The 22479-nt window shown below is 63.2% G+C and overlaps 1 protein-coding gene across 4 annotated transcripts in view; it reads right to left on the bottom strand.

Moving 5' to 3' along the window:
• The window catches only part of KIF21B (kinesin family member 21B), a 36320-nt gene that overhangs the window by 8205 nt on the left and 5636 nt on the right, over window positions 1-22479 (bottom strand). For all 4 annotated transcript variants that reach the window (XM_036277441.1, XM_036277440.1, XM_036277439.1 and 1 more), the window contains exons 2-27: window positions 18100-18322; window positions 17696-17878; window positions 15117-15266; window positions 14911-15045; window positions 14648-14815; window positions 14450-14565; window positions 13812-14007; window positions 12485-12674; window positions 11632-11695; window positions 11326-11544; window positions 10977-11064; window positions 10464-10581; window positions 9639-9830; window positions 7770-7969; window positions 6320-6427; window positions 5968-6036; window positions 5398-5627; window positions 5127-5274; window positions 4746-4937; window positions 4560-4661; window positions 3440-3605; window positions 3231-3282; window positions 3002-3059; window positions 2131-2336; window positions 1983-2057; window positions 442-555 (exon numbers count right to left, since the gene is read on the bottom strand). In XM_036277441.1, the coding sequence (XP_036133334.1) occupies window positions 442-555; window positions 1983-2057; window positions 2131-2336; window positions 3002-3059; window positions 3231-3282; window positions 3440-3605; window positions 4560-4661; window positions 4746-4937; window positions 5127-5274; window positions 5398-5627; window positions 5968-6036; window positions 6320-6427; window positions 7770-7969; window positions 9639-9830; window positions 10464-10581; window positions 10977-11064; window positions 11326-11544; window positions 11632-11695; window positions 12485-12674; window positions 13812-14007; window positions 14450-14565; window positions 14648-14815; window positions 14911-15045; window positions 15117-15266; window positions 17696-17878; window positions 18100-18322 (3762 nt within the window). The remainder of the gene's footprint in view (window positions 1-441; window positions 556-1982; window positions 2058-2130; window positions 2337-3001; window positions 3060-3230; window positions 3283-3439; window positions 3606-4559; window positions 4662-4745; window positions 4938-5126; window positions 5275-5397; window positions 5628-5967; window positions 6037-6319; window positions 6428-7769; window positions 7970-9638; window positions 9831-10463; window positions 10582-10976; window positions 11065-11325; window positions 11545-11631; window positions 11696-12484; window positions 12675-13811; window positions 14008-14449; window positions 14566-14647; window positions 14816-14910; window positions 15046-15116; window positions 15267-17695; window positions 17879-18099; window positions 18323-22479) is intronic.

A 22479-nucleotide genomic window follows, 5' to 3' on the forward strand; every position in this document is an offset into this window, starting at 1 on the left:
GGTGAGTGCCCTCAGGCACACTCCTCGGCGGGGGTGTGAGACCACAGGTCCCAGGAGGGGGCGCTGTCAGCCCACCCACCAGCAGGGGCAGTGAACCTGCCATGCACAGGTGACCAGGAGCCTCTGCTGGGACAGTGCTCGGGCCTGTCTGAGCGTCTGCGGTGGGGAAGGGGCGGCGGAAGCCGGAGGAAGAGGCTTCAGTAATCTGGGGATCAGCTGAAGGACCCTCAAGGGGGGTTCTGGGGAGGCCTCTGGGGGCCTGAGTGCCCCTGGCCCCTCCTGAGGTCCCAGCTCGCTCGGGGAACACAAGGGCCCCAGTCAGGACAGAAAGGGCAAACGGACGTGCCAGGGGAGGGGCTGGAAAAGACTGGCCGCCCCAGCCCTGCCCACGGCCAGCCCGCAGGCCCTCCCCTCGAGAGCCCTCCCGGCGCTCGGCCTTACTTGTCCAGGGCGGACCCTTGGCTCTGGTTGCTGCTGAGGCGAGAGAAGACGTTTCTGTCGTTGCGTGGCCGGGTGGGGGGGGACGAGGGGGGCGTGCACCCCACATCTGTGGACCTGTCAAGGGGGACACAGAGCAGCATCTGTTGGTGACCACACCCTGGCCCGGAGCCCAGCTCTCGATTTAGCTTTGGGAGGTGTTCTTACACTGTCCGCTCTTGGGTGCGGATCCCTTGGTCGGCAATTCACCTGCTCGTTAAAATGCAAGTGTGATCCCCAAATACCCCGCAGGGCCCCTGCGCTACAGCAGACACGAGGACCGCAGGGAGACGTCTGAGCCCCGAAGGCTCGTGCTCCCTGCCTGTGGCTTCCGAGATCACACCCGCCACGTGGCCGGCGCGTGGCCATCGGGGGTCTACTCAGACCTACGCCTTTGCCTCTGTGCTTGTGTGTGACCTCTAACACGGCCCCGGCGCGGGGCTGAGGCCGTCTGGTGCTCCTGGACACACGGGGGCTGGGACGGGCCCGCGGAGAAGCTCCTCGGGGCCGCTGTCCTGCCAGGTGTGTGTTAGTGTCGAGCATCTATGTTAACCAAGTGTCTTCAAACGACACACACGAAACGAGGTTACGTGTGGTCTGGCGGATGTGACCAGAGGCCCCGGGAACCGCACACTGTGTTTCCCCAGGAACAGGGACAGCTCAGCGCGGCGAATTCAGTGTCTGGGACAGAACTACCGTGAGTAAGGGGAGTCAACCGCTGGGCCCCATTCTGACGCCCTAAGACCCCACCCTGAGAAGCTGTCCTCAGGTCAGCTTTTGTCCCCCTCCCTTTGGAGGGTCGTCGTGAGTTTGGCTTCAGTCCCCCAGAATGCACTTTGTCCTCACAGTCCACGGGGAAGTGACGGCTGTGAGCCCCAAACACGGGTGTCCTCGCGGCCCTGCACCTACGGCCCCTCTGCGGGGCCCTGGCACCGCACCTGCCCCGGGGGGGGGGCTGGAGCTCGAGCAAGTCTGCCTCCTGCTCCTCCTCAGCCTGGGGCCTGGGATGGCCACCAACGGCCCTGGAAATGCAGGGACCGGACCGGAGGACCCCCAGGGGGACCAGGTTCCTTCCCGTGGAAGGTCCAGGGGGCCAGGCTCAGGAGCGGCTGGCCGGCCGGAGACTCCTCCGCCGTCCTGCGGTCATTTCCCTGATTGTCTGGACATTTCTAAACTCTTCTGACATGACAGGGGCTTCAAGGGGCTGCAGCCTGGCATGGCCGTGGTCACAAGAACGGGCCGACGTGCCCCTGGGCAATGACCACCCAAGCACCAGAACCTGACGCTGGGCACACCCCGCCACCGAGTTCCACCCACTCTAGGTGCTTACGGAAGGTCTGTGTCCTGGGCCCACACTGGATGGGGGGGGCGTGGGGCAGATGAGGGACAGTCCGGCCCAGACTGAAAAGTGCCCGCGGTGATCTACTGAGCGGACCTCATGCCACGCGTGCTGCCAAGGCCCAGACGGGCGGCGACTCTGGTGCAGGTACGGGACAAGCTCTTACCTGACGGGCGGCCCTCGGTCGTACGACTTCCTCCGGGTCAGAGGGGATGTGTCGGCACCTCGGGACTGCCGGGGGCTGGAACAGAGGCCCGTGAGGCGCAGACCAGCCCCCCTGCCCACCCCGGCCGCCGCCCGGCTGCCCTCCTTACAAGGTGCTCCCTCTGGTGGGCAGGCTGACTGTGCGTGAGACTTTGTCCCGGTAGTAGGGGTCCCGGACGGAGAAGCCCACCCCATCCTCGGTGATCTCCACCAGCGAGGCCAGGGACTTGGTGATGCTCTTGGTGGAGATGTCCAGCGGGGGCCCCAGGCACTCAGCGGACACAGCCTTTATCTGGGCTGACAGCTTGGGCTCACCCTGGAAAGGAGTCACCAGGGTGGACCGACTTCCCGCACTGGGTGGCACAGGACCCGGGGGTCCGGGGGGGATGGTGTGGCCTGAGCCTGAGGTACAGGGACCCAGGGAAGGACCCACCAGACATCGCCCAGAGCCCGTCTCTCAGGGCTTCTGGCAAGTTCAAAGCGAGACACGGATTTTCTGCCCTTGTTTGCACTGTGCAAACGGCGTGCCCGGACCGGCCTCCGTGCCGCTCACCAGCAAACTCGCCTTCTCCAAACCGCACAGTTCTCGCTCATGAAGGCCCGGTTCTTGGTTCCCTCCCTGGTTCGTGAAGCCCCTCGCTGCTGACCCCTACTGGTGATCGACGCGCTTCACGACCAGTAACTAGACTCTTAGTCTCTGACTCAGGTCTGGGGCGCGGAAGAGGGAGATTTTGAAAGGGGGGCCCCTGGCTGTGGTGACGTCACCAGGCAGCGGCTGGCCACTTCTCCCATTTTCCACTCACTTGAAAAAGAATGGGTTGTACCTGCACCCCACCCCTCCAATTCTAGGCTGGATCCACCCCACCCCCCCTCCAAGGCAACACTGGGTTAGGCCTGGGGGAGGAGGAGCCGTGGGAGGCGGGGCCAGGCTTGGGGACACTGGCCCCTCGGTAGCCTCGACTGCCTTCCAGTGGGGCTCACCTTGAACTTGAAATCATCATGGCTGGTGGAGCCTTTCATGGTGAATGACTGGGAGAAGCTGAGGGAGAAGCAGAGGGTGTTCAGGACCCCGAGGGCCGGTGCCCTGGTGCCCTGGGACCCAGACTCAGGGGCCCCAAAGAGCCCCCGATCCAGGCTCAGCCCGGAGCCTGTGGCTCCCCTCACCCCAAGGTATCCACTGAGCTGCCTCTCACTCCCTACGGGGGCTCACCTCCCCTCGGAGAACTCTGACACCTCCTCGTCCGTGCTGGCGTAGCCGTTCTCTGCGGGAGGGGGGGGGCAGGACGTCAGAGGTCTCCCTCCTGTTCTCGCCCATTGGGGTCAGATGCCCACTGGGATCAGACGGGTTTTGGCGAAGTTCTGGGGAAGCGAGGGTCCCGAGGTCGGAGCTGGGGGCACCCCTGAGCCCTCCCCCCATACCCTGCTGCACGTTGTAGATGAGAGCCTGCAGCTCCGGGTGGGCCTCCGCCTTCTCACGCAGGGCGTCCAGGAGCAGGTGGTTCTGGGAGGCGCCCGCCATGTCCGTCTGCCTCAGCCGTCCCTCCAGCAGCCGGATCTGGGCCTCCTTCTGGGCCACCTGCAGCCCCTGAGGGCAGGGGGCAGGCGGGTGACCCTTCCCCGCCTGGAGCTGTGGGCACCCTGTCACTGGGCACACCCTCACACCGCCTGCTCCCCGAGACCTCCTGGAGGTCCCCCCTAAGTCCCAGACAGCACCCCGTGCCTGTCACAGACCTGAGATGCACCCCTGGCCCCCCTGACTCTCCCCACATGCATGCTTATGGAGGTCACCTGAGACACACTCCTGTTAGGGCTGAAATGTGACCCTGAAATTCATATGCTGATCCCGTGCCCCCAGGACCTCAAATTGTGACTGTTTTTAAAGAGATCCTGAGGTTACACGGGGCCTTTCGGGTGGGCCCCAACCCCTGTGACCGTGCAGACACACACGGGGGGCGGCCAGTGAAGGGAGAAGAGGGGCCCAGGAGCCGAGGCGGGAAGCTGCTCTCGGACAGCCGGCCCAGGACTGAGATGAATCTCTGCGGTCTGGCCGCCCACCGGTAGCGCTTGGTCACAGCAGCACAGGCTGACTGCCCTGCCGAAGAGCTCACCCCCGGGACGGCTCCCGCCCTGGTCCCTGAAGACCACAGCCCCGGGCAACGGGGCTCACCCTTGGCCAGCTCTCTGGCCAGCCCGAGGCTCGCCCCGGGGCACCTGATGTCCCAGCATGAACCCTCCTTCCTGGGTGGAATGTGGTCTGTCCGTCTGTCTGTTTCCACTGCCCCACCCAGCACACACACGCCCTCCACCTTCAGCAGACTCATGCCCGGCCCTGCCCTGGATGGGCCTGGGCCAGTACGGGGGTCCTCTCCATGCAGGCCCTGCTGGGAGCCGGGCTCCAGGCCAAGCCCCTCACATGCGTCATCTTGTTCAAGCCACAGAACAAGCCACAGGCTTGGTGTGTCATCAGCCCAGTGTTCCAGGCCGGGAGGGGAGGCACTGTGCCCGAGGGTGCCCGCCCGGGAGGCGGCCTGCGGCCCACCTTGTCGATGGACGCCTTGAGGAAGTTGTCCAGCAGGAGGCGGGCTTCGGCCAGAGAGCAGGAGCTGATGACCACAGACGTGTCCGTGGAGTCCAGCTCCTCCTGGGACGGGGAGGCAGAGAGCCCCGGTCACCAGGGCTGCCCGCCAGCCCCGCACCCCTCCAGCCTCCGGCCGCCAGCGGGCACCTTGGTCTCCTCCAGCTGCACGATGGTGGCCTGGCAGTCGGAGATGCTGTCGTTGATGTAGTCGATGTTCGCGGCCAGCACCTCGATCTCCTCGGTCAGCTCCTGCAGCCCCTTCTCCTCGGGGCTGTCCGCCTGCAGCTGCTCTCGCTTCCTCCGCAGAGCCTCCTGCAGCACAAACAGCTCCTCCCTTTTCTGGGGGGGGGGGCGGGACGGCCTCAGGGTGCTGGCCAGCTCTGCCCACAGCTGCCCCAGCCTAGCCTCTCGGGGACCCCCAGCTCCTCTGGATTCCAGAGCTGCCGAAGAGCGGGGGAGGGGGGACGAGGGCGGCCGGAGCGCCCAAGCAGTCAGAGTGACGGGGGGGCCGGTGGAGGCTGTGCCCACCTTGATGAGCCGCTCCATGTCGGCCTCCAGGTTGACGATGGTCATCCTCTGCATGACGATGTCGACCACCCGGCGCTCCAGGGACTGCCACTTGAGCCGGGCGGCCTTGCCAAAGCTCTGGCTGGCCCCCTTCTTCTGGAACTTCTTTCTGGGGGCCGAGGCACACGGGGCTGGGTGGGCGCCCGGCCCGGAGCTGACAGCCACGGGCCACCACGGGCCTCGCTCGCCTGGGGCGCACCTCTCCGGGCCCGCCGGGGCCCTCCCACCTCACCTGGCAGGGCGGGTGCCGTGGACCGTGGACGCGGGGTGATCCAAGAAGTGGTTGATCTTTCGGTTCCACTGGCGCACGATGGTGGAGACAGAGCGGGCCCCCGATTCAGCCTCTGACGAGGTGGTGCTGGCTGACACCTCGGCCCCGGAGTCCAGCATGGGCGGCTTCAGTCCCACACGCCCCGCCACCCGGTCAGACATCGGCTTGGCCAGGCGCCTCAGGGCGGAAACCTGGGGGCCACGGAAAGAGGGACCCAGTGAACAGGGTCCCTGGAGCCCAGAAATGCCCTGACTTGGGGGGCAGAGAGGGAAAAGATAGGGGAGCCTCCATCCTGGCCTGGGCTTGGGCTGAGAAAGGGTCTCTCTGCGACAGGACACGGAAGAGACTTCCACCTTTTTTGTTTTTCAATGAACGTCCCAGGCGTCTGGGACCAGGGGCTGCAGGCAGCCTGTCCTCCGGCCTCAGGCCAGGTCATACCTTGGGTTTGCTGGAAAGGACAGGGCCAGGGCCCCAGGCCCCCCCTCGTTCCCAGACGGGCCAAATCAGAAGGGGGCGTGTGGGGAGGCTCACCTCCTGGGTCTTTCTCCTCAGGACCAGCTCCTGCTGTCGCTTCTGGGACTCGAGAGCTCGGATCTGAAACTGGTTGCAGAAGAGGTTCCACACTCCGGCCGAGGCGGCAGAGGCCTGGGCCTCGGGCCACAGCCCATCCAAGGCCCCTGGAGCTTGGCCCGTCGCACAGGCCACGGCAGCCCCTGTCTGCGAGGGCAGTTCTGCCGCAGGCCAGGAGCCCTGGGCTGGGGGTTCGAGGCAAGCTGCGGGGTGCTGGCTCTCCCTGCAGACCTCGGGCAGGTTCCTGCCCCTCACTGGGGCTCAGTCCCTCCCCGGAACGATGCAGGGCCCAGGGTCCTCGGGGCGCCCTCACCTCCTGCCGCCGCTGCTCCTTCTTCAGCTGTGCGATCTCCCGGCTCCTCTTGGTCTCCACCAGCCGCCGCCGCTGCTGCTCCTCACGCATCTGCTTCATCAGGGCCACCTGGCAGGCAGGCAGGCAGGCAGGGCTGAGCAGGGGCCACCGCTGCGTGCTGGGTGGGGCCGGCAGCCCGCAGGTAGCACCGAGGTCTGCGCCACTCACCTCCTGGGCGACCTGACAAAGGACTGGCCTCCCCACAGCCATGTCCAACCCTGCCCCTCTGCTCTGAATGTCCCGGCCCCTGCGCCCCTCACCCAAGCCACCGTCATGGGTCTGGCTACTCTAGGACCGGCCTGGGTTGCTGGAGGGAAGTGACCCGGCCTGGACGCAGCACTTTCTCTGCCCTGCAGCCGGGCTGCTGAGGGGGGAGGCGAGGGTCAGGCAGCGCCAGGACCGGGCTCACGGGGACGAGGTGTCACCAGCATCGTTCATGGAGACAGTGCTCCGCCCAGGCACTAGCCTCGTGGCAACCACACAAGACAAAGCGTCATGACTCTCATTTTATATCAAGGCAGGGAGCCCAGAGAGGAAAAATGACTTCGAGTCATACAAACAGGTAAACATAATTAATAGGATATTACTGCCATATCATTACATATAACATTCCTTGTCACAGGCAGAGACCACGCATGGGCGACCCCTGAACGTGTCAGGGTGCGGACCCCCCAGCAGATAAAAACCCATGTATAGCTTTTTTTTTTTAATTGATTTTTTTAGAGAGGGAGGAAGGGAGAAGGAGAGAGAGAGAAGCATTGATGTGAGAAAGAAACATCGACCGGCCGCCTCCTGCACACCCCCTGCTGGGGATTGAGCCTGCAACCTGGGCACTTGTCCTGACTGGGAATCCAACAGGGACCTCTCAGTCCCTGGGACGATGCTCAGTCCACTGAGCCACTGGCCGGGCGATCCATGTATAACTTTGACTCCCCCAAAATGTAACTCCTAATAGCTGACTGTTGACTGGAAGCCTTCCTGATAACATAAACCGTCCAAGAACAAGCATGTATTTTGTATGTTATAGTATTATTTTACACTGTATTCCTACAATGAGGTAAGCTAGAGAAAAGCGACGTTATTAAGAAAATTGGAAGGAAGAGGAAACATATTTACACTATGTATTGAAAACAATATGTGTATAAGTGGACCGCACGGTTCAAACCTGTGTTGTTCAAGGTCGACCGTACTTGGTGCAGAGACAAGGGTGATGGAGCGTCCCACAGGGGGCAGTGTTGAGCAGGGACTCCTGGAGACCCTTAGCTCTACTGGGGCAGGGTTAGGATTAGGGACAAGCACCCCGGACCAGGCCAGGGTGAACCAGGCGAGATCATCCACCAGAACAGCAGGGACTTTAAGGCCCTAAGCGGACCCCAAGGTGACACCCCACGTCCGGCCCCGGGGCCCCTACCTTGGCCTTCTTCATCTCGGCCACCTCGGCCTGCAGCTTCTTCAGCTCCCTCTCGTAGCGGGACTGGTTCTTGAGCAGCCGCGCGTGCTCCTTCTGGGCGGCCTGCAGCTTCTGCAGGTCCCGGTGCATCTCCCGCAGCCTCTTCTCGTAGTCGGCTTTGATCTTGTTGGCCTTCTCCTCCGTGTAGCACTCCATGGTGCCTGGGGCAGCGAGCAAGAGGGGCGCCGTCAGGGCCCCAACCCCCCCGGCCTGCGTCCTAGTCTCCCTGCATGACCTTGGGGAGGGCACGCCTCTCTGCACCTGCTTTTTGATTTACACAACGAAGGGGTCAGACGGGAAGGTGCCCAAGGCCCTTTCTGCTCAGCAGGCTGCGGACTTGGAGGGGGGTTTTCATCTTGCGATCTCTGAGCCCCTGGCCGCCAGCTCCCCGTGAGGGTCCCGAAGGCCCTCGTGCTGGCTCGGTTCTGACGCAGGATTGGAGGGAAGGGCGGGGCCAGTCAGCCGGGGTAGAGCCAGTGGGAGAAGACAGGTGATGTGGGCTGGAGCAAAGGGGTAGGCAGTCCGCACCCCTGACCTTCCCTATGCACTGCAGACCTTTCCCGTGAGTCTTCACCCTTCTCAGCCCATGACAGGGCGTTGTCACCATCCTTCCGGAAGCTTCCAGAGGCCTCCTTGGCTTCCCTCTCTCTAGGTTCCCCCACCCATCAACCAGCAAAGCCTTTGCCTGTCCACTTCTAGCACCTCCTGCCCACCCGCCTTTCACCCGGATCCTTACAACAGTCTCCTAACTGCTCTCCAGCGTCCGTGTGCGTTCCCCTAAAAAACCCAAGTGATCTTCTCAAAATGTGTTTAAAATTTACACCTCGTGTCCTTCTCTCAAAAGTCCGCCCCTTCCTCATCTCTCTGAGGACAAGGCAACGTCCTTACCACGACCGACAAGCCCGGTTCTTCTCTGACCTCCTCTGCCACTGTCCCCTTCCACGCTGCAGCCATCTGTCCCCTCATCCTACCAACAGCCAGGCAGACACCTGCCTCAGGGCTTGGCCTCTTCTGTCCCCTCTGCCTGGAATGCCCTTCTCCACACCCTTTCGGCTCAAGCAATGTCTCACCTCCTTCCTTGCCCAACGTCACCTCCTCAGTGAAGTCCTCCAGGACTGTCTTTTGAAAACGTCCACCCACCACCCAGTACCCCCTTCCTCCTTTCCTGACATACTTTGTCCACAATACTTGTCACCAGCTGACATGGGTTCTGCGTATCGGTCTTATCTCTGTCTGTCTCTCCACCCGGACGTACACCCCGTGACCACAGGGGCCCGCTCCCTGCCGTAGCTCCTGCACCTAGCATACTGTGGGCGCCACAAGGCAGGTGTATTTGTTCGACCCAGGTGTGCGGACTGTGTGAGTGAGGAACACGCTGCAGACCAGTGCGAGGTGTGTGAGCAGCAGGCTTGTAAGCGGGTCGAAGGAAAACACCCCAGGGACTGAACTCAGGAAAAACGGTTGAAGAGTGTCCTGTTTGTGAGCCTGGGGGTATGAAGGATTCTAACTCTTAAGATGACAGGATTTTAAAACGAAGTGAATTTAAACTGTGGCACAGAACTGAGGTGTGACGTAAGAACCGCTTGACCATGCACAAAGGGCACCGTCCGAGAGTCAGAAGCCCCTGCCCAGGAAACCAGGTAAATCCCAGGGAAGGCAGTGGGCGGGGCTGGCTGGCGGGGGCGGGGTCCGTGACACAGGGGCGGGGCCGCGGGCGGTGGGCGGGGCCGCCGTCCATGGCTGTGGGGCGGGGCCGCGGCCTGGCAGGGGCGGGGCGGCCGGGCGGTGGGCGGGGCGCGGGGCGGGGCCGCGGCGGGGGCGGGGCCTCACTGAGGTTCTGCAGCACGCGGTCGCGCTCCAGCTGCGTGTCTCGGATCTTGTTCTGCAGCAGGATCAGCTTCTCCTCGTACTGGTGCTTGAGCGTCTGCAGCCGCCGCTGGCTGTTCTCCAGCTCGTCGATCAGCTTCTGCTTGATCTCGATCTCGCACGTCAGGTCGGCCAGGTCGGCCTGGAAGTTCACCTCTGCGGGCAGAGACTGGCCTGACCCAGGGCGCGGGGCGGCTGGGCGTCCCTCCGGGCAGCCTGCGCCAGGCCACGACCGGAGGCTGGAGGAAATGACAAAGCCCCCGGAGGTCGGTGCTGCCAGCGGGGAACCCACATTTAAAGAGCAGCCCCTGAAACGCAAGGCTGGTGGGAGGTGCTGGCGTGCCCCGGGGGCCATCGTCTGAGGCGGCCTGGGTGGAGGGAGAGGGCCGGGAGCACCTCGCAGGGCCCTGAAGGCGGGGGCAGCGGTGAGGGAGCAGGGGTCCCACCTAGAGGGGGACCGAGCTCTAGCCAGACCCTGCACGGACCACACTGCAGACTCACCGGCTTCCTGAGCTCGCCCTTCGTGCACAGGGGTCGTGAGGACGGGGGACCAGGCCACCGTTCAGCCCAGCACAGTCCAGCACTGGGTGAGTGCTGCCATCGTCAGCATTCCTGGGTGCTGCTTGGTGTTCTTGGCTTCACATCCCCGGTTCTGAGCCCTGCCCACCCACCATCTCTGAGATCTGAGGACTCTGGGGGCCTGTCCCCACCCCGGGGCGTCCAGCTCCGCTCTCCCAACCTGGAAGTGGCCCCGAGCAGTCTCTCTAGCCCCAGCCCAGGCGCACGCACCCTTCCCCTCGGGGTCCGAGTCCGAGTCCACCAGGCTCTCCTCACTGCCCGAGTCCTCGTCCTCGTCCTCACGCCCCTCCTCCTCCTCACAGCCGCTCTCGTCCGGGTCTTCCTCCTCCTGGGCACCAAGCGCCATGAGAAGCAGGCCGGCGTCTCTCCCACAGGGGCTGGCCCCTGGCCCCTGGCCCCGGGGGGAAGGGCACCCAGCAGCAGAGGCCAGTCCAGACACTCACGTGGGTGTGTCGGGAGGGTGGGAAACGGGGTGGTCACGGTCGGGGCCCCTTGTGCCCACCCCTTTCTGGGAGACAACTTCCCACCTCCCCCAGCAGCCTGAGCAGAGCCCCGTGGGAGAGCCCCACCCGCACTGGGATGAAGTGGGGGACGGAGGGATGGAGATCACCATGGTAACCAAGCACAGACACTAGGAGGCAGGCTAAGCCCCGCCCCTCTGTGCACAAGGAAGTGATGGGTCCCACCCAGCAGGAATGGGGTGAGTGGGGGGGGCAAGCTCACCTCCTCTGCCTCATTGTCATTGTCATCTGTCTCCTCGCCATTTTCCTGTTGGAGTTTCGCTCTCTTTTTGAAGGCCTCCTTCTCGGGGCTGCCCAGGACAGACGGGTAGGCTGGGTTAGGAGACTACACCTGCCTGAGCACGTGGGCAGGGCGGGGAGGGAGGGGCATGTCTTCTCCAGCCCCCACCCCAGTTACCCTGAGAATCTCCACCTGCCTCTCGTGGGCTAGCAGGAGGTGGACTGCTCAAAGGGCTGGGCCAGGCTGCTCTGAGTCGCAGGTAACCCTGGGCAGCGTCCCCCTCGGGCCGCCCGGTGACCCTCAGCTCTCGGGGGAGGTGAGGGGCTCTCACCTCTTTCTCCGCTGCCTGACCTCCTTCTTCTTGAGGCGCTCCAGGTCCTGCTTGGCCCTGCGGATCACCTCGGAGGCGTCCTCCATGGAGCTGGCCGGGCTGCCCCCGAAGCCCGGAGCAGCCGGAGACGCACCCAGGGAGTAGGGGCCCCGCGCCGAGGCCCGGGAGAGGCTGCGCCGCAGGGACTCGTTCATGGCCTCGCTCTCCAGGAGCTTCGTCCTGCAGGGGGAGTGGGCTGGTGAGCCGGGCCGCCCTCCCCGGCCTGGCCCAGGCCCCGGCGGAGCCAGGTGTGTGGGGCTCCCTCACCGCAGCTCCTCGATCTCCCGGATGTAGCTCTGAATCAGACCTCCGATGGCCTCATTGCCGTCACCTGGGGGTAAGTCACAAGAGCACCTTCAGCACAGGGCGGCCAGGTCCCTGTGCCTCCAGCAGGGCCGCCTGTGGGCCTTTCCGAGGGGGTCTGAGAAAGACCTGCCCTGCGCACAGTCCTCACAGGAGGGCGGCACATGCACATGCGTCACCACCACAGACGGGACGCGGGAGCTTGAAAGAATCAGGTCGTTTATAGCTTTTGACAGGGAAAGGTCTCTAAAACGTAATGATGGGTGAATGGACTCGTAGGACAGGTGACCTCAGACAGGAGAGGACACGGCACACAGCACACACATGTGGGTGTGCAGGATGAACCCACCCGGGGGCAAGCTCTGGGAGAAGGCGCGGGAGGCGGGCGCAGAGCTGCCCACAGAGGCTGAGAAGTGCAGACGGGGATGGTGGGCAGTTCAGGGGGAGAGGCCTAGCCTTTCCTTTGATATACGCTTGTCATTAAAAAAAGTTAGAATTAGTCCGGCTGCTGTGGCTCAGTGGCTGAGCGTTGACCCAGCACCAAGAGGTCGCCGGTTCGATTCCCGGTCAGGGCACATGCCCAGGTTGTGGGCCTGATCCCCAGTGGGGGGCGTGCAGGAGGCAGCCAATCGATGTTCTCTCTCATCGATGTTTCTCTCTCTCCCTCTGCCTTCCTCTCTCTCTAAAAAAATATTAAGAAAAAAAAAGTTAAAATTAATTGGAAAACACTCAGGAATGAATGGATCTGTGAGCTGGCCGACTGGGGTGGAAAGGGAGCCCAGCCGCTGGTGCGGAGCTGCCTGGGGCACCGACGCACCGGCCTTGGCCAGCAGCAAGCTGGCCTCCTGGCTCATGAGCTGGGTGACGCGGCTGTTGATGGCGTCGATGGCCTCCTGCATGGCCTTCACCCGCAGGCGCAGCGTCCCGTTCTCCTTCTGCAGCATGGCGTTCTCGCGGAACAGGTCGCTGAGGCCTTCCCTGCCGTCCTCCCCGATCACCCTCTTGCCCTGGGGGAGGGGGTGGGGAGCCGTCAGATGGCAGAAATCCCAGGGAGGGGAGGGGGTGACCGCGCTGGAGCCCCTGTCCCAGGGTTCACAGTCCTTGTCCCACGCTCAGAAACCCTACGTGGCCCCCGTGACAACAGGAAAGTCCAAGTTTGTGGCCAGCCATTCCAGCCTCCCCCCACTGTTACCCCAACCTTCCTCCCATGGCTGGCCTTCCTGTCCCACAAACTGGAACCTGGGCTTGACCCCAGGGGCCCGGGCAGTGGCATAAGTGAGTAAGTCGGTCTAGGGTCAGACAGCAGGCAGTGGTGGGGATGGGAGCCAACAGAGTCCCAGACTCGTCTAAAAGGGGTGGCCGGTATGTTCCTCTAGCCAACTCCGTGCCCTGTGCTGTGCCACCGTCATTGTTCAAAGAAAATCAGAAACCTCCCAATTACCAAAAAACACTAAGTCGCGTGCTTTTTTTTTTTTTTTTTTTTTTTTTTTTTTTTATCCTCACCCGAGGATATTTTTCCATTTTTTGTACAGATAGAATGGGAGGGAGAGAACGGAAGGGAGAGAGAGTGAGAAACATCGACATGAAGGGACACATCGAGTGGCTGCCACCCGCACGACCAACCAGGGCCGGGGACAAACTGCAACCGAAGTACGTGCCCTTAGCGGGAACCGAACCCGGGTCTCTCCGGACCGCAGGCCGACGCTCTAACCGCTGAGCCAAACCGGCCAGGGCAAGTCGCGTGCTTTTAAAACCAAGAGCAAGTTGAGCCAAAACCCACCCGTGTGACAAAGCCAGGCCATGGACCACGAACTGGTGACTTCTGCCTTGGTCACCTAGAATTGGGCATGTCCCCCCAGGCACCCCTTTTTACACCCCTGTTGCCTGGTGCACAGTGTGTTCACACTAGCTTTGCTGATATCTCATTCATTCTTCAAATTCCACATAAAAGGATGCCTCCTCCATGAAGCCCTCCCTGACCACCTGAGGAAGTAGGGCCACCTCTCTCCTCTGCCTCCCCCGACCCCACCCAGCACACTGGACTCTGCGTGCTGGTCAGCACAGCAGATGTGAAAACACTGAGCGGAGCGTCTGCCTTGTCACGAGGTCCGCGCGGCGCAGGTGGGCGCCGGGCGCGAGCTCACCGCTTTGTACTCCATGAGCTCCATCTGCAGACGCGCGATCTCGGCCCGCAGGGCGCTGATCTGCTGGCTGGTCTTGTCCTGGTTCACCACCACCTTGTTCTTGATGTTCCGGGCCCGGTTGGCGTATTTGAGTGTGTTGAGTGTCTCCATGAAGTCCCGGTCCGATGGGCTCACGCAGGCGATCATGATGGTCTGGCTGGGGTGCAGCAGGGTGAAGTGAGGCTCCCCAAGCAGCATGGCCTCAGAGCAGAGCTCCTGCTCTCCCCTCCCCCCTCTGCTCCACAGGGCATAGCCTGGGATGTGGGCATCCGGACCACCGCCCGCAGGTGGCTGGCAACCTCGGAGTCCGTGACATGTGGGCGCCAGGGTGACGGCCCTCTACCTCTTTACCATCTCCCACCGTTACCCCATCTGGGCTCTGTCACTTCCTTTAGGGTTCACTACCTCTCCCTGTTGTGCAGAGGGGAAACTGAGTCCCACCCTATTGGCCAATGGTTGCGCGCATTTCAAGGTGCCTGTGTCCCACACCACAGCCCAGAGTGGGAGGTCCTTGCCCCCAGGGCCTTCACGCTCAAACCCCCCAATCCTGTTCTCTGGGAAGCCCCGCCTCCCGCCCCTCCCTGTCGCTGGCTGGGTACCTGTTGCCCCCCAGCGAGTCCTGGAGGAGCCGAGTGAGCTTGGAGTCCCTGTAGGGCACGTGGACCACCTTCTTGCTCTGGTCCCCCAAGGCACTGATCACATTCCCCAAGGCCAGCTGTGAAGACAGACCCGCCGTGGGGAGGCGCTCTGGGAGGGACGGTCCCCAGGCCACCCGCACCTCCCTGCCCTTTGCCTACCAGGCCGCAGTTGATGGAGATGCCCTCCTTGGCCCGCTCGCCAGTGGCCCCCGTCCGCTTCAGCCGCTCCGAGCCAGCCAGGTCCACAAAGTGGAACTTGGCCGTGAGCGTCTCGTACTCCCTCGTGGGCGCCGTGCCCTCCGGAAGCCCAGGCACCGCCTCGCCCACCTGCGGCAGAGGGCACCCATGACTCAGGCGCCTGCTGCCCCGCGAGCGGCTGGCTGCCTCCTCCCTGCCCTCCGGAGCCCCCCAGGGAAGCTCACCGGGTCGGGCTGGGCGCAGACACGCATCTGGCACAGGTGGATGGTGAAGATGGCATGGGAGCGGGAGCTCTGCACGTTCATCTGGGTGCTGGCCGTGGTGCGGGACAGGGCGCCCTGCCTCAGGCACTGGATCAGCTGGGGAGGGGCGGACGTGAGGCCGAGGCACGGGCACCCAGCGCCCCCCTCCCCCCAGCCCCCACGCTCACCTCCTCCTGGGAGCTGATGAGGCGGGTCGTGACGCCCGTGGTGTAGATGCCGCCGTGGGCGTCCTCGTGGATCTTGATGTTGGACCTGCGGTGGCGGGCGTCGGGGTCGCGCGTGCCATCGAACAGGTCCAGAATCTCCTCGTTGTAGAGCTGCATGGGGAGGGACAGAGGCTGGGCGCGTGTGGCTGGGGCCTGGGGCCCCGGGGACTTACTCGCGTCTATGCACCAGCTCCACTCTGCAGACGTGGAAACTGAGGCTCCGGGAGGGTCGCTGGGCAGCCCTGGTCCCCTCTGGTTCTGGGCTCCGAGGCCTTTCTCCTGGGCAGGGGTGGGGCCAGCTGGCCCTGGGAGGACCTCTGAGCCGCTGCTCTCTCGGGAGCCACCGTTCAGCAGCCACCACAGAGGGCGGGGGCCCGAGGGACAAGGGGACTCAGGTCCTCGATACAGATGAAGCTCCGACCATGACTTGAGCAGATCCTATCATGTCACCGTCTGAGAAAGACGGGGTGGAGGTGCGGACCCAGATCCGGGAGGGGGAGCAGAGCTCGGTGGGGGCTGTGGGAGCAGCGCCCTGATCTGAGGGTCCCTGGGGACCGAGGTGGCGACAACCTCACTGGTGCGTGGATATGACGTGTGCCCTGAACTCAGGAGAGAACGGCCCAGCCTCCTGGGGAGACCTGGGGAGACCATCCCGGGAGGGGCCTGGCCAGCAGCGCCACCCCATCCCGACGGCCTGGGCCTGGGACATACCTGCGTTGGAATCACTAGCAGGGAAAGAGCCCGTGGGAGGGCTGGGTGCTCACCAGGCAGGGCGCTGGGCTGGGGGCGGGAAAAGGGGCCTGGCAGCTGGGTCAGCAGCTGACAGAATCCTGCAGGGGGAGGGGCAGGCTGCAGTCCTGACATTCGAGGCTTTGATGGCCTTAAAGGGACAGAAATACCCACAGGAAGGGGAAGAGGAAACGGAAGGGCTGTGCAGATGGGGTGCCACCGTGTCTGTCTGTCCGGGCGGACGGGGCATCATTTAACCCCTTGTGGTCCATCCTTTGACATGGGTTTTCTAAGAAACAGCCTGCCCTTTGGGGGTCTCCATGGCAACGGGATGGAGGAAGGAAGAGAACAGAGAGATGAGCGTTTATAGATTTGTAGAAGTGGGACAGACAGACATACGCTCAGCAGTAAGACAGACAGACACAGCAGTAAGACACACACACACACAGCAGTAAGACACACAGACACACAGCAGTAAGACACACAGACACACACAACAGTAAGACACACACACACCAGTAAGACACACACACAGCAGTAAGACACACACACATGCACAACAGTAAGACACACAGACACACACAACAGCAAGACACACACAGCAGTAAGACACACACACACCAGTAAGACACACACACAGCAGTAAGACACACACACACCAGTAAGACACACACACAGCAGTAAGACACACACACAGCAGTAAGACACACACGCACATGCACACACACGCACAGCAGTAACACACACACACGCACAGCAGTAAGACACACACACAGACACGCACAGCAGTAAGACACACACACAGACACGCACAGCAGTAACACACACGCACAGCAGTAACACACGCACACACACGCACACGCACAGGCAGTTACTGCAGCAAGAGCAGAAGCCCAGAAGGACAAAAACACCCTCAAGTCTCAAGCACAAGGTCGCTCGAGGGGCAGGCAGCCCAGGTGCCCAGGAGGGGACAACAGTGGGCGGTGGTAGGGCTGGGGGATGGTGACCTAGAGCCACACCCCCCTCAGAGGACAACCTGAGAACGAGCAGGGCACAGGGCAGGGGGTGAGAACCTCAGGCAAGGGGGGTCTCTGGCTGGGGCATCAGATGCTGAGAACCAGAGCTGCCCGATTCCAAGGTCCCAGGAGGAGCCTGGTCAGTCAGGCACTGGTGAGAGTACCCAGGTCCACCTGTCTTCCCAGGGACCCTGCAGAGAAGCCCCCACGGGCTGCAGGTACCCTCCCCACCCCAGAGCCCCAGCTGCCCCAGCCCCTGCCCTTGGCACTCTGACAGTCCCCCCAGTGACGCAGACCCTCCGGAGGACCGTCCTTCCCGGGTCAGGGGAGACTCAGAAGGTCAGCAAGGACCTCGGCTAGAAAGGGACACGAACAGGCTGCAGCTGGGTGGCCAGAAGGATGAGCGAGAACCACAGTGCTCACGACACGCCAGACACGTGCTCCCATTTCAGCCTCTCAAAGGCCCCGAGGAAACATGTCACCCACAGTGCAGGGTGCTGACGTGACTGTCCTAAGGTCACACGGCCAGCAAGTGTTCACCCTGAGAACCAGTCAGGATGTGCAGCGATCCGTCACCTGTTGACTCAAGCCCCATCTGACACAGGAAATCCCTTCGAGCGTCCCACCCCCCGGTCTTCCAGCTCTCACTTGGATACTTCCAGAAGCGGGGAGCTCATTACCTGCAGACGGCTCCATGGCTCCCAGGGCTCCTTCCACTGCCTGGAGGAGACCCCAGCTTCCACAGTCTTGTGGTCCCCAAGCCTCCCTCCTGCCCACCCTACGAGGCCACGGTACCTCCAGGAACTGAGCGCTGACTTTGAACTCGGGCCCCGCCACTCCCTGTTCCTGGGCCCGCTGCCTGCGTTCAGCAATGCCCCCAAAGAGGTGAGCGATGGCCCTGGGGATGATGCCCTGCTCCTCCTCAGTCATCGCCGTGTCGAAGCCGGTGCCCATGGTGTATGTCTTCCCCGCCCCTGTCTGCATGGCAGAGATGGAAGGAGGAGTTAGCCAGCACCCCCAAGAACCCCCCCCCGCCCTGCCCCCCCTGCGTCTCAGCGCCACACCCCAGGCAGTCACTCTGACCGACAGCCCTCCCTGCAGCACCCTCGACGACCACACCTGCAGCTGTGCCTCCACTGCCCTCAAGGTGGAGCCCACAGCCGGGACAGGGGGGTGTGGCCTCGTGGGGGTGGGCTCACCTGCCCGTAGGCCAGCACGGTGGCATTGTAGCCCTCGAAGCAGCCCTCGATGAGCCTGCGCACACAGGTCGCATAGACGTGCTCCTGCCAGCTGTCCAGGTCGAAGACAAAGTCGTAGGTGAAGGCCTTGTCCTTCCCCAGGAGCACCTGGGGCTCCCCCGGGGTGACCGAGGTGCAGATGTGACAGCCCTCGATCTTCTCCTTGGACAGCTGCGGCCGGATCCTGCAGGGAGCAGGGGAGCCCTGGTCAGCCCGGCCCGTCTCCCCGCCGAGCTCCCCTCCCCCGGCCCCTCCAACCCCCAGGCTGGAGAAGGAAGGAGGCTTGGGAGCCCCCAGCAGAGGGCACAGGCGACTTTCCTAAAAATACAGCAACAGTAATAGTGACATGACGCCGCCCGAAACCGCTGCTGCAGTCGGGCGGAGCACTGCGTCGGCCTGTTAGCATCTCCCGGAGACAACGGCGTGTTTCCCACCATGAGCCTGTGAGGCGCGTGTCTGCCTGACCACAGATGAGAAGACTGAGGCTGAGAGTGATGGGACGTGCCAGGGCCAAGCCCAGCTCGGCCTGATGTCTGTGCACACTGCGGATTGCACGGGAGCCCAGGCAAAGCGGGGAGCAGGCGGGAACGGGACAGGCCCGGCCACCGGCGGGGGCTCGGTTCTGGGAGAGCCTTCGGGCCGCGAGCGTCTGGAGCTCAGAAGCCCCTCTCCGAGGCCGGGGCCTGGTGGGACCTTCTCGGGAACCACATCTCAGGAGCCAGGGGGCCAGCCCAGCACAGCCCTGCAGGGCCAGGTGGAGGCAAAGTTCGCCAAGAAGGGCAGGGACCTTTAAGAGGGACACCAGGCCAGCCGTAGGAAGGGCACCTCCCAGATCCCAGGTGGGGGGTCCCCTGGAAAAAGGAGTTAAAGTGGCATCAGGGCTGAGGGGGCACCAGCCACGGACGGTGCTGTCTCCCTGCGGCCCTGCTTCCCCCCTCCAAGCAGCCTTGACGATGTCACCATGGCAACCATGTGTGAGTCAGTGAGCATGTGCGAGGGATTGGCAGGAGCTCTCCCAAACCCCTAAAGTAAAGGGGGGCGGGGTGGACGCTGGTGCCCGGCTCGCACAAGCCAGCCCTCCGCTGTGAGCTGGGCACCCACAATGAGCTGCCTGTCAGGCCCTGGCTTCCTAAGCCAACATTTACCCAGAGAAGAAAGGGTGAGCTGTCCCGCCACCCTGGCCCGGCCCCGGCTGTCCCTGCCCCCAGGCCCACTGGGAGCCGCGGGCCATGCCAAGCTCGCCTGAGCTGGTTCCCTGCCCTGTGCCGTGAGGACCGGGGAGGGGGGAAGCCCTGGGCACGGGGCGGGGGGTTCAGGTAACGAAGCCCAGTTCCCCCTCAGATGGTGGCCTGGGTGTTCTTCAGAAGTGTTTTTCCCCTGAACAGGTCAGGGCCGTCCCCACACGGACAATGACAATGCAGGCCCGAGGAGGTCACTACCCTCACCCACCCCGTCCAGCGGTTCCGGGCCAGCTGGGGCTAGAACCCAGCTTCTCGGTGCCCCCTGACCTGCTTTCTGCTGGGAAGGGAGCTGCTGATGGTGGCTGCCCGACCCGACGGCCAGTCCGACGTCAGGGCCAGCAATGCTGCTCTGCCCACCGTAGCCGTGGGCACAAACGCACACGGGCTGTGGGTGTCTGGCACAGTCTAAGGACCGCCCATGAGGAAATGGGGGCCCAGCCAGCCCGACAGGAGGGGCTGCCGGGTGTGCACCGTGTGGCTGAGGGGTAGGGCTCAGCCTGCCAAGGGAGGGGGTGCCGTGGGGATGAACGGTTCATGTCCCCGAGCACAGGTGCCAGGAAGGATCTGGAGCTCGGGTCCTGGAACACTCCCTGCCCGTGGCATCGGGGGCTCCCAGGCGAACGGGGGTCTGGCCTGGTGGCTTCTGCCGGCTAAGCACCAGCTCCCGCAGACGCCCTCCCGACCACGTGGGCTGCTTTCGTGGAGATTTCTGGATCCAATTCAAATGCCATTTAATTACTCCAGGCAGATGGCAATGCTGGTGATTGGAGGAAATCGAATCAGGGTCCCTGGAGACTGGGGGGCCGAGGGAGGGGCCACAGCCCTGCCCATCAGAGCCCATCAGTGAAATGTTCTTCACCATCAAGCCCCGGCCGCAAGGAGCCAGGAGCAGGAGAGCAGCCTGGGAAGGGATGTAGAAGAGAGGACGCCGGGACGTTGGGGTCCGGGAGCTGTGGGCTCCATCGGGCATTCACCCTGGACCGTCCGCTGGCCCAGCCATCTCATGGGGGGTCCTCCGTGGTCAGAGAGAGCCAGCCAGCCCCACACTGGCCCATTCAAGCCCCGGGGTGCTTTGCAGGGTGCAGACGGGTGAGGATGTTACCCAGAGAAAAGGGTGCATCGGGGAGACAGAAGAGGTGGCCTGGGTGAGTCACTAATTCCCCTAGCAGCTGACCTGGGCAAGGGAGGAGCGCCAGTCCCAGAGGTGGACTCGAAGGAGTAGCTGGGGGTGGAAGGATGAGGGGGTGCACAGTGCTGGGCCAGAGCCTGCACCAGGATCAGATCTGGGACCAGGGGAAGGACCGGCGCCCTCAGTGATGCTCTGAGCTCGGGGTTTCGAGGCCCATTCTCCAGAGAAGATGGGAACCAGTTTCCGGGGTGTTCCAGAGAAACCTCGACCCGAGGAGCTGTGGCCCAAAGCCAGGACCAGGGGAAGGACCAGGGTGAGGCAGTCACCTCAGCGCACAACTGAAGGGGGCACGAAAAACCCCCGCAGTCCAGGCGAAATGGACTCGAAGGGCAGCGTCTGGAAAACTCGGATTGGCCAACTACGTCCGCGGGTCTCCCCGCTGCTTCTGCCGATCAAGTTTTGTGGACCAAACATCCCGGCTCATTTTTGTCCAGGGACCTCCTGAGTCTCCTCTCAGGCATCTTCCCCAAACCCCACCCCGCCAAGGTCTCCATCCTTCTCCGGGCCCTGCAGGGAGGCGCCTGACGGCCCTGCTCAGAAGGGCCCGGGATCTCCCAGAACAGAGCCCGGTCTATCTGCCGCTTGGCGCCAGTAGCCTGAGCTCGGCGGGAGCCGGGAGGGAGCTCAGAGCACGGGCCAGAGCTTTTCAGAGGCAGGATCTGACACCAGCAAGGGCGCTGGGCTTCTGTTCACAATGGAGCAGGCTCGGTACTCCGGTTGGTTATCCTCAGATCCCGCCCCACTGCCATGAGCACACTGCAGGGACCAGGCTGCACGGACCCACCCCCCAGCTGGGAGCCTGCGGGAAAAGCTGACCTCAGCGGTTCCTGAAACCTCAGGGAGCCAGGAGGACACAGCAGGAGGGGGGACAGAGGGGGTGGGAGGAGCGGGGGGGGGGGGGGACGCAGAGACTGCCAAAGAGAAAAAAACGCCCTCTGCAAAGGTTGCCCAGAGCCCCAAACCAGACTCCATGCTAGGAGGGAGGGTGGGACAGCTCCCCTCATCTCTACCCCATCCTCAGTGACACACACACACAGCCAATGGAGGTCCCCCAGGCTCCGCCCAGTGACCTTGGATTCCTGGGGGATTTGTGGGCTTCTCAGGTGAAATTAGTCTCACCCCAGCAAGGGCTCCTCCTTTGTCTTCTGACTGACCTGCGCCAAATCGGGGCCCTGAGCTCCTAGCTCCTACGGTGCAGCCTACGAGTCTCATTGGGAGGAAAGTTCTGTGATAGCACAGCAGGGAACCAGGGCAATGACGGTGTGTGGTCTTGATTCCTGACCCCGTTCTTTGCTGGTACACCTCAGCTGCCTCAGTTTCTTTCCCCTGCTCCTCACCCCACCCCACTCAGGCAGCAGGACTTAGTCCCAGGATGCTTTGCACACATCAGGTCAGTACACAGATCATTTAGGTGTAAGGCAGGTGTTTCAGGCTCTGATTTACAAATGAGGGCTCAGAGATAGGAAATAGCTCGGTGCAAGACCATACAGCTACAAAGTAACAAGGTCTGCCAAGCATCCACCCAAGACCCAGTCCAGGAGGGAGCTCTGGGATTCGGGGCTGGGACGCCCCGCCAAAGGCTCAGAAGAGCACCCCAGACCGGGACTGGAATCACCCCGAACATGGCCCAAATAACCACGTAGACCCTTCAGAAACAGCCCTGGGAGGTAGCTGTCCATTTGATCCTTCCTCCTAGGGGACCCCGACGCCTGTCTGAATCCTGAAGGGGCTCCAGAGGCCAGTGGGACTGCCCAGGAGGGACTGAGAAGTGAGGAAGGCGGATGCCCTCTCTCTGGGGAGCCGCCTTCCAGCCTGAGGGACAGAGCAAAGGCTGCCGGGGAGCCACGACCTGCCCCCACACCGGCAGGCTGGCGTGAGCTGCGGAGGCTCCGCCGTGAAGCTGTGCACATG

Source organism: Molossus molossus, unplaced genomic scaffold (assembly GCF_014108415.1).
Source record: "Molossus molossus isolate mMolMol1 unplaced genomic scaffold, mMolMol1.p scaffold_m16_p_23, whole genome shotgun sequence".
Taxonomy (NCBI): Eukaryota; Metazoa; Chordata; class Mammalia; order Chiroptera; family Molossidae; genus Molossus; species Molossus molossus.